The sequence below is a fragment of the Musa acuminata genome, chromosome BXJ1-10 (genome assembly GCF_036884655.1).
Source record: "Musa acuminata AAA Group cultivar baxijiao chromosome BXJ1-10, Cavendish_Baxijiao_AAA, whole genome shotgun sequence".
NCBI lineage: Eukaryota > Viridiplantae > Streptophyta > Magnoliopsida > Zingiberales > Musaceae > Musa > Musa acuminata.
Genome location: NC_088336.1, coordinates 20,587,029 through 20,597,987, shown reverse-complemented (window position 1 = coordinate 20,597,987; position 10,959 = coordinate 20,587,029). Strand labels below are relative to the sequence as shown.

Here is a 10,959-nt window from a genome sequence, read left to right as displayed (position 1 = left end):
CTCAGAATATTGTGTTTGTGATTGATTTGATCATGTCTGAGTCAAATTTCAGCTATTTGAGTTCAATTAAGGACAACAGTTGGAGCAAAGCAACATTATCCTCCAAGAGGGGCACGGTTGAAAGCAAAGCAACGTCCATGCCCACCAAGAGAGGCACGGTTGAGCTCAGCTGGTGCAGCAACATCGTTACATGGTACGATAAAAAGATCATAACCAATATGAAACCGCTACCATTAGCAAATCACCAGATACATGCACTTTCTATGGTAATTACGTCTATAAAAGAAAATTGTGCGTGACCCAACACACGCAGGCTTTATGGAAAGCCGAACACCCCATCACCATATTTAGAAATTGATTACAGTTGATTTAATTTGGGCATTTATCACCGGTACAAAGCAAGCTCCCAAGACGAGAAAGACTGACGAAAAGCAAAAGAGAGAGCAGGAGCAGCTCCGTCAACAGGTTGCACAAGATCAAGTGCCCGTGTTTTTTCCGAATGCATACCAGCTTCAACGCCTCCAGAAACCACGATGCTGCTTCTGTTCTTGCATCCTGCTGCAAAATAATTGGTGTTTTCAAAACCAAGTGTTTCTTGCAATATAGCATTCTAAAGGATTTATATCCAACACCAAACTTAACTAGTCATATTATGTATTGATTTTTTTGCCCCCACAATGAAAACAACTTATGAGACAATCATATACCACCATGTGTCTTCTCTTCTACAACACAAAAGTTCTATAAAAGCTAAAAAGAGGGCCAGTCAAGAATTAAGAATCATCAATAGCCCGTTCTCAACCTACACTTGCCATGGTGGCCTGGTTCTGTGTAAATCAGACCTTACAAATCGCTGACACTCTTCGATGATGCCTCATGCACCAGCTGCAACTACAATGACTACATCATCATACAAGTGAGAAGTATTTGTTATGGCACCTCACCACATGGAGATTCTGAGTGACAGGAATATAAGTAGGTTCATATAGGAATCTGCGCTTCTCTTTGCTGGGGATAAACCATCACTTTTAAATCTAAATTTTGAAGTTAATCAAATATATCTTGTACCTGAATGAGGTTTTAGGTATTTAAACAATATACATTATTTGAAGAAAAGATGAAATTTGAAGTATGATAAATATCAAACCTGCTTTTATGACTAACCACGGCAACATTACAGTGCCTACTGTCTAGAACTAATGCAAATAAAATGCACCACTTACCTCTGATGTTCCTTGGAGCGTTCGATAAATTCACTAGCTATATCATGGCCTTGATAAGATGCTAAAACAGATCTTATATCAGTAGGACTGTGGAGAGCCACATCTGAGTTGAAAAGTCACAAATGCAGATTTTAAGTAACTTGAAGCCTAGGCAGCAAGGATGAAAAAGAAAAACAACCTGCATACTCTTATGTACATAACTTACATTCAAGAAAAGGAATGAGATCCAAAAGTGCAGTATCATCATTTTCTAGCTTCCAGGGCTTAATTGGCACACAATTCTCAGGCTGAAGACTAGATTCTAGAGCATGCCCACTAATGTAGAGTATCCGTGAAGGATCTCTATTCAGCTTCGATAAATCCTGCATAAATTCCAATGATAAAAAAAACAAAATGGAAGGTGAAGAATAAGTAGGCAATGAAACATACAGTACAAATTTTGTATTTTATGCATCCTAATTGAAAAACCAATTGCATTGTTTAACAACGACAAAAGATAAAATGTCTCTGACACAGACAAACTACAATATCAAGAAGCCTGTCTTTACTGGTTTCCAACACTCCGGTATCCATCAGTAGCCGCTACCTACATTTCATCTACAGGAATTGATTTTTTAGTCGTGATAGGTACTCCTAAGATATTTCAAACTAGTGCAGGTAAGTCATCTCTGACACTGATAAATTAACAATGCCAATCTATCTTTACTGGTTTCCAACTTCCTAGTTGCCACAATAGCTACTGCCCACATCTCATTTGCAGGATTTGCTTTTTGTAGCCAGTACGAGTTGGTCACTGGCTCCCTGAGTTTGTAATCATGGAGCATCCTTCTGCTCCTTTAATGCCTCCATTTTTTCACTGACCTTGTGCACCATTATATTAACCATAAATCTGAACTTCGCATCTACAATTGAAAAAAAGGGCAACTTCTTCCACGAGGTTCTTACAAGGTCTGAGCAGGTTTTTATGTATCATACTCTTACCCAGATGTACCAAAGAAGTCTCCATAAACTGTGTCCTTCACACTGAAATTGCAATGGAGCAAACTTAACATCCACCACAAAGTATTATTATGTCACATTATCGGTACTCATTGCTTTTGATTTTGTTTTTTCACTGCATCATACTATTAAGTAAATCATCCTTGGCCACCCTTGGGATAAAAGATATTAACTTTGTCCTCAAACTTAGCCAGTCTTTTAAGCATAACTATTTAAAACACATTTTCTTTAGTTCTAATCAGTGATAACATTTATCCAAGCTCCTCTTCCTATATTTCAAAAAGTATTTAGGCAATTATAGTTTCTAAAATAGCTTAGTCATGCCAGTAAAGGTGACAAATGATACGGAAACAACTCAATACCCGAAAATGCTTTCCGTTCACATATTTTGTTGCAGCTCTTGACAGACGAAAACGAATGCAACCTTTCTGATCCAACCTTTCTAATACAGGATCAACATACTGCAACCATATTGCCAAAAAATCCATTAACATGGGTAATACTAATTTTCAATTATCAAAAAATAGATTATGTTTAATTTACCATGCTCAGTTGATCCGAGTACACAACAATTTCATAGAACTTTGCGAGATGCTCCAAGAAAGCATCAACTCCAGGTCGTTTAAATGTTCTCCAGCCTCTGTCACGCTTTTAATAGGAAACGCATAATAACATCAGACACTAAGAAATGAAAGAAAAAAAGAAACAGAAGAGAAGAGACAAAGGCAACTATTGTGCATAGAAATCAAATTCATCTAGTAAATTAACAAGCTATAAAATTCAATTCCAAAAAGATTGATGGCAAAAAGCTTAAATAAGTCACATACAAATTGCAGCTACCAGGCAAACTTTATATAAAGTTCAAGCTGAGTTTCAAATAAGTCCATGTAAGTTATAGACCCAGTTAACACCAGGCAGAAAAGAAGCATTTTCTTCACCAAGTAATAGCACATTCTTCAAAATGAATCCCTCTTTTTATTTTTTTTCATTTTATTGTGTTTTTATATACCAAGCCTTGTCAGGATTGACACAAATCTTATGAATGTGTGAATAGCTTATAAATTATTGATAATAGTTTAGCTAACCAGGTTGTCTTACAATGTAAGTTACTATCAGAAACAATTTTGCTGGAGGAAAAGCAGGCTTATCAATATGAACAGAGTCTGAAAATCAGCTATCCTGTACAGAAAGTCCAATATAACCTCTATTGGTGGTACATCTTTTTCTTGGTTTTTAAACTTTAATACACAATTGATGTAACTTTTATATCATCTAACAAAAAATATCATATCCATAAATATGCAAACAAGTTACCTTCCAGTCAGAGTATACTAGAGTCTCATTGAGGTCTAGAACAAGAGTAAAAACATGTTGCTCTTGGGGATGCAAGTCAGGAAGCAGCTTCTCTGATAATGGTTCAGTAAATCCCTAATTAACAACAAAACACAGACATAATCGCAACTGAATGAAGCTGCTATACAACATGAATTGCTAAGAACAAGTATTTACAAACCCGAACTTGATCTTCAATTGTCCTCCTAAGGTCGAGGTATAACTCAACAGCCTTCAGAGGAACTACTTGGAGAAAGAATAACAGTAAGAGAACATGAATCGGAACTAGATATAAAATAGTAGCGAATAGATTACAAACACGTGCAACGGTCAAGGATCGCATAGCATTAATGACCATACATTGTATGCCTATTATCATTGACTAAGCAAGAATGAGATTCAAGGTACTTATTAAAGTATTTGAAAAACTTATTAGATAGAGCAAATGAACATTGCATACAAAGTGATATAGAATGCTATATGGGACAATACAGGTCCAGGCGAGCTAAGGTATATGCTATGACCTACCCAAGTGATTATGCCACCTGACAGAAAGAAGTGTGTCAACCACCACCATTGCCAAATGTGTTCCATGCAGCTAAGGCCTATTGCTTGCCATTTGCAGTGTCATCAACAGTTTAGAACAAGATATTGAAAACCTGATCACTGCTATTACTGAGGTAAATGATTTGGTCTTCCTCCGACTTTATATTGAAAGGAACTTGCACTGATTTATTGTATCACAAGCATTGTATTAATTAACTTATAGACCCATGTTAACTTTAGGGGCACCTGTCTTGATAGGCTTCTTGGACATTCAGTGAGGGGCAGTGATATACAATTGGTATGATATGAACCCAAGTAACAAAAATGTCAAATATAATTTTTTCATGTTTCACTAAATTAGACATATTACTAAAATGCAATTTCAATTTAATTTTATAGTTCAGCAGTGACTTCAAAATGGAGATTTACTTAAAGAAAATGAACATCCCATTGCAAACCACATCACCTTGCAGTTACAAGCATAATTAGTTCATCTTCTCCTTAATACAAACAAAGTTCTCAACTATCTAAAACCTGGACAGTGCAAATCACTGCCCATATGTCGATGGTCCCTTTCAGTAATTAATAACTTGTACAATAATTTTCACTGCATGGGAGCTGCAGAAACTTATGGCTTATTGGGGTATTACTTGTTTGTGTTGTTCTTGCTGGTGTGAAATGCAGAAAATGTTGTCACTTCTGTACATAGTTACAACAGAGTTACAAGGTTTCTAATTTACTTTTTAAGGTGGAATGATTAGAAAAATATTAATTTAACCATCTTAGGTAAACAAACAAATCCATCGGATGAATTTATATCATAAAAATCTTCACTACTGGAAGAAGGAACTTTTAAATTGTAAATTGAACTTACAAGAAAACTAAAGGTTATTCAGTGAATGTTTCAGAGCCTTTACCTTTCATTGCTGTTGAATAGACCAAATTGTTATATTTCTGTAAGACAAAAGAAATGGTCCTAAATTAAAAAATCAATTCACGAAATACAACAATAGATCATAAAATTGTCTACAGAAATTCGTAGGTTCTTTCAAGATTTTAGTTCAAAAGTCATGAAGCTATTAAAATATATTTAACAATAAAACAATACAAAAACAGGAAGATGAAATATCTATGCACCATACATGCACCACTTGGTCTCCACACATACTCAAGCCTTATCATCTTCCACCGTGTAAACAAAAGCAAAAGAAGAAATTTTCAGATCTGTAGGATGAAAATCAAGAAAATCTCCACTATGGCTACCAAAAGTTGGTTATCAGTCAAAGAGGGATCCTAGTTGAAATGTTCGATACATAGAGCTATTTAGCTTGTCAATGTACTATTAATCATATTAATGGGGGAAATAATACTTACTTGGAAACTAGATGTGTCATCTCCTACTAGACCTTTTGTCATTGCCCGCAATTTATTTGCCTTCTCTTCCACTTCATCTAGAGTATATGCTGAGCTCAGGACGTGCAAAATAAATAACATAGAATAGCCAATAAAAATATTGAAAAATTACCAAGCGCAGACAGTAAAAAATTATTAACACCAAGTACTATGCAGAAGAACAAAAAAACTTCCTTTAAACATTAAATAGGAAGACAGAAAATAACATTTGCCTTGTCTCTGTTAATTTGTGATCATCTAACTAGCAACATGAAGCACTTTCAACCAAAAATCGGACATCAGATACTTACATGTCCATGTTTTCAAGAAAGAAGAAAGAAATCCTGATCTCTAATCAAAAGTCAATACCATGCACCCTCTGTCAGAAATAGAGTTCAATGAAAATTAGCTGTTCTTGTTGTCTAATTATTTATTTACTCACGCGAAGGCAATGTATGATGATATTAGTAGAAGAGTTGATGAGTCAAATTTAAACAGAAATATAATGGTTCATGAGGAGAACATGATTAACAAACAATCAGCATTCAACATAACATTTTACGACGAATATGATATTCGATGCTCCATTTTAAACTTAGTGGGAAAAAGAAAGCACGAACGAAATGACTCAATGATGGTATATCAAATCATTTAATATAATACATAACCAGTATCATGATCCATTAAGTACGCGCAAGAAAAACTAAATATTTAGCTAAAGATAAATATATCCTTTCCTCAAAACCCAAAAAAGAACAAAAGGTAACAGTGTTTCAACAATGATTCAGGGAAAAAAACCCACAAAAAAGAAAAACGTAAACGCAGGTGGCTAAAGGAGAAGGAAACGGCATATACCATAGGAAGCGTAGGCGGTGGTTCCGAGTGCGGCGGTGAAAGCGGCGATCGCGCCGAACTTGAGAAGGCTCCTCGACCGCGAGCCGGAGGAAGGAGGAGGGGTTTGTTCGTTGAGGAGGGTATCGGAGGAGACGACGGACTCCTTGACAGGGGTGGCGGAGACGCCGAGGGCTCTGCGGCCGCTCCGCTGCCTCGCGAGAAGATCGTGGAGGCGGGATCGGACCAGCCGAGAAGACATGGCAACAGAGGGGAGGAGGACGGCCCGCAGAGGAGACCAGAATAGCGAAATGCGAGGGAAGGGTTTGGGACGAGGTTTTGTTAGAATGTCATGGTTTTATAATCTCAAGAAATAAATTATATTTAAAATAATTAATATTGAAGAATAACTTTCACTTTGTATTTCTATTAAAACCATTTTCTTCTTCTTCTTTTTTGTTTATTAATATTGGTAGGAAATCATCAGAAAAATATTATTATGAATTTTCTCAATATTTAATCCTATTAATCTCGTCCTTATAAAATATTCGGATTTTCGCATCAATTTATTATTTTTTGCATGGAAAAAATATCTTCTAAAAAATATAAAAGATTCTCAATAAATAAAAAAATAATATTAATCATGTTAAAATCATATTCAGTGAAAAATTGGATTGATTTAATGAGATTAGTCAAAATATTTAGATTAATTTAATAAAATTTGATCGAGCCACATGGAATTAAATTAAATTATACTTAATCACAAAACATATTTAAAATATAATTCATTAACACGCTCATCAAATAATCTTGTAAGTTCTCAAATTTCCACTAGTCACATAACAATAAATCAAGTCTCATCACAACATCATGTATCTCAATATATTGTCCAACTCGAACGGAGCTGATCTGTTGAATTCACATCATTAGTTAAAATATTAAAATTAAAGTTAACAATAATATATTTACCAAACGTTTATAAATCATTGTATTATTCACTTTCGATATGAAACTAATCAAGAATATTATAATTTTTCTTAAGAGCATCACGTCGTCGTTCAATATAACCTATATCAAATCGATACATATGAATCATAACCGAACCGAACGATAACCGGATGAATCATGTAATTATTCATACTGGTTCTGATAATATTAAATTATCACTTCTCATATCTATAAAAAAAAACTTATAATTTCATAGTTCACAATCTATAGAAGACTTTTTTTTTTACCTTTGAATTTGAGTATCTGTTTTTATAATACTAAATATTTTTAATTAAAAAATAATATCTATCTTTATAATAATAAATATTTTTAACTAAAAATAATAATAATTTCTCAATAGAGTCATTAATGAAAAGTCTCCTCCACCCAATATTCAGATTTATTAGGAAGTTACTCTTAAAATAAATATAGGATAAAAATACATCATATACCACACATACGTAGATAAGAACTATTGAAAAATTATAAAATTAATCTTCAATACTTGTGAAACATATACAAATATTAATAATTTAATATGAAATGATAATATATCAAATTATTATGAAACTCATGTATCAAAAAAAGTAATGATAATTCTTATAACAAATCATGCCTCAATCACATATAACACATCTCATTAACATAAATAACAGTCAAATAACTTATACAATACATGATGCACTCTCTCAATAATGAAGAAGCATATTATATAAAATATATTTCTCTCAACAACAAATTAAGAAAATCTATATCATATTCTCAACAACGAATGGAATGATATCCCTTGCCCACCCAAGCGGGGCATGTTCCCCAACAGCAAATAGAGAAATCATCTAATCGTCATACCTAAAAGCATATTAATCCTCGAAGGAAATTATCCTATTTACGCTCGAAAGGACAAATAGTCAACCATGATCATTAATTTATATTCATGCATGTATCTAAAAAATAATATGATAAATAATTATAAATGATCATTCTTGATATATAGCATACCATAATAATGGACTCATAGCTTTTTTCATTACTTCCAATGTGAACTATTTAATATAGTCATATATTATACATGATAATAATCACATCAATATTATAATTTAATTATAATTTTTTAAGTTTATTAATCTTTCATTGATCTTTAATTTCAGTTAGGTCAAGTTGGTCTAGAATCACTTTAAATCGATTAAACATGTCTTATTTAGTTAACTAATAATACAAAAACAATAAAGGGAGAGAAAATTAGACTATGTTACATTCTGCTAGCCCAAATCAAATCGACTTACCTAAGTCTTATATGGGTCACATATGTTACACATGTTTGAATTAAGGTATAATAGATTATAAAAAGAAACAACAATATGTCTTGCACTAGTCAATAGCTGTGCAAGCTTAATTTCATGAGCTAGGTCGAGCCTTACTCACAAGTTGGGTTTAACTTTACTATTGAACTAGGTTATGCTTGACTTGTGGGTAAGTTGTGTCTAGCTACATGAGTTATGTATTGTTTGACCATATGGGCTGGGTTATACTTGGACACGTGAGGTAAGTCATTGTTTGACCATATGGGCCAGGTTAAACCATACTCACAAATTGGGTTGAGTTTTACTATTGAACTAGGTCATGCTTGACTCATGGGTTAAGTTGTGTCTAGCTACATGAGTTGAGTATTGTTTGATTATATGGGTTGAGTTGTACTTGAATACGTGAGTTAAGTTATGCTTGACCATATTAATTCTGTCATGCATAACTATATGGGTATGGATCATACTTAGTCACATAGGTTAGATTTTACCTGATCATACAGGCTTGATCATGCTTAACCACATTGGCTAAACCATACTTAACCACATAGAATAAGCTATATTTAGCCATATGGGTCAAACAATACATGGTCACATGAGCTAGGTTTTGCCACACCACATGTGCTTGGTCATATCTTGTCATTTGAACTCAAAGCAAACCTTAATTTGATAAATCTGATTAAATTATATTTTATTATTTTTTTAAAAAAAATAAAATATTATAAAATAATAATTAATCTCAAATCTTTTTTATAAATTAATTAATTTAGATTCATGATTTCAAATTTAAAACTAACTAAATCATAAAAATTTACACATAATTTTTTAAAAATAAAATATATCTAATTAAAAAATTAAAACTATTATTAAATTAAATTAATCATTCTAATACCATATATGTGTGACCTTCTATGCCCAATATCAAGTTAGCTATGAGTCATACTTGTTAGAACTCCTTTTAACTCAGTTAATTATTATCTCCATAATAATTTACTCGACTTATCGATTGCGGATATACTAGGCCACTACGTTACAATCCCCAGACGATACAGGGGAATCCAATCAATTGGACATATTTGTCCTTGGTTACCATGTACTTATAGTTCTTCATTCATCTAATATCCCAAAGACCGTACACCGGATATGGTGCTGTCAGACCCATACAGTTTTTACTCGAGTCTCGCTCTAATCAGATTCTCCCAAAGAACTCTTTCTCTCTCAATCAGAATTACCATGATTAGGGATTTGTCTGAGCAAGAACACATAGGATATTCCTTTCATAACACCGAAAGTGGATGATCCTCTATAAACACTCAATAGCCCTCGTAAGGTTGACTATCACTCATGATGATTGACTATACTAGATCTGGGACATCCAAACCTATAAGTTTGGAATCAAAGAGTGGAGCACTAATACATGACATCCTTAGTGTCTCAAGTCTAAGGAGCAGATACACTATTGAGACTACGGAATCGTTGTTTGACAATAAGGCATCATCAATCATCCAACATTCTATAAGCGGATTAATCAGTCAACTCATTCCTTAATGAGCACATGTATTGTATCCCTAGTGTCCTCACACGAGCAGCTATGAGACCAACTGCATATATCATATGGACAAGTATACAATACACTAGTCTGTCCGGTTATTTCAATATCCCTCTCGAGTAACCTATAACTATGATTATTTATTATTTATATTTAAAAGTGAATCGGTCTCATTATTGTAATATCATCACAATCCGATTCCTATTGCACATATCCTATGACATCACAATATATACATGCATATATGCAATAGTCAATATAAAGTGATAAAATATCAAAATAAGTAAAAAAATTGCGTGTCAAGTCACACATATCATCACTCACGTGATTAGCTTGCAGGACACATATGACTAACAATCTCTCACTTTACCTAAAGTCAATCACCTATGTGTCTGATCCCCATCAGACCCTTGTGACACTCAAAGACAATATGAGACAATGGTTTTGACAATGGATCTATAATATTATCTTCGAATGGAACTCTTTCCACTGTTACATCTCCTCGAGTCATGATCTCTCTTATAAGCTAGAACCTCCTCAGAACATTTTTGATGAGTCTTGGGTTCCTTCGCTTGAACAATTGCCCCCGTTGTTATCGTAATATAAGAAAATTAGCTCCTCGCTACCTAGCACAACCCATAGATATGTGATGAACTTCTTCATCCAGACTCCCTCCTTTGTTGCCTCCACTGCAAAAATGTACTCCGCCTACGTGGTCGAGTTAATAGTAGTATCTTACTTAGAACTCTTCCAACATATTGTTCCTTCAATCAGGGTGTACACATACCCCGAATTCGAC

The 10,959-nt window shown here is 33.8% G+C and overlaps 1 protein-coding gene across 3 annotated transcripts; it reads right to left on the bottom strand.

The window, feature by feature from the left end:
• Positions 1-205: 205 nt before the first annotated feature.
• On the bottom strand, positions 206-6,649 carry LOC135595416 (mitochondrial import inner membrane translocase subunit TIM50-like). Of its 3 annotated transcripts, none has more exons than XM_065086292.1 (10): positions 6,348-6,649; positions 5,475-5,563; positions 5,018-5,054; positions 3,736-3,797; positions 3,537-3,650; positions 2,766-2,870; positions 2,585-2,683; positions 1,429-1,585; positions 1,224-1,326; positions 206-558 (listed from the first exon to the last, which is right to left on the bottom strand). In XM_065086292.1, exons 1-10 carry the CDS (start codon positions 6,583-6,585, stop codon positions 513-515), a joined length of 1,050 nt encoding a protein of 349 aa, XP_064942364.1. In that variant the 5' UTR covers positions 6,586-6,649; the 3' UTR covers positions 206-512. The 3 variants fall into 3 exon arrangements, with proteins under 3 accessions (XP_064942364.1, XP_064942365.1, XP_064942366.1); XM_065086293.1 differs by having other exon boundaries at positions 206-555; XM_065086294.1 differs by having other exon boundaries at positions 5,475-5,551.
• Positions 6,650-10,959: the final 4,310 nt, after the last annotated feature.

Coding starts and splice junctions, on each gene's coding strand:
- LOC135595416 (XM_065086292.1), bottom strand. CDS start 6,585: ATGTCTTCTCGGCTGGTCCGATCCCGCCTCCACGATCTTCTCGCGAGG. Junction 5,055..5,474: donor ATGACACATCTAGTTTCCAA/GTAAGTATTATT, acceptor TTTGTCTTACAG/AAATATAACAATTTGGTCTA. Junction 2,684..2,765: donor ACTCGGATCAACTGAGCATG/GTAAATTAAACA, acceptor ATATGGTTGCAG/TATGTTGATCCTGTATTAGA.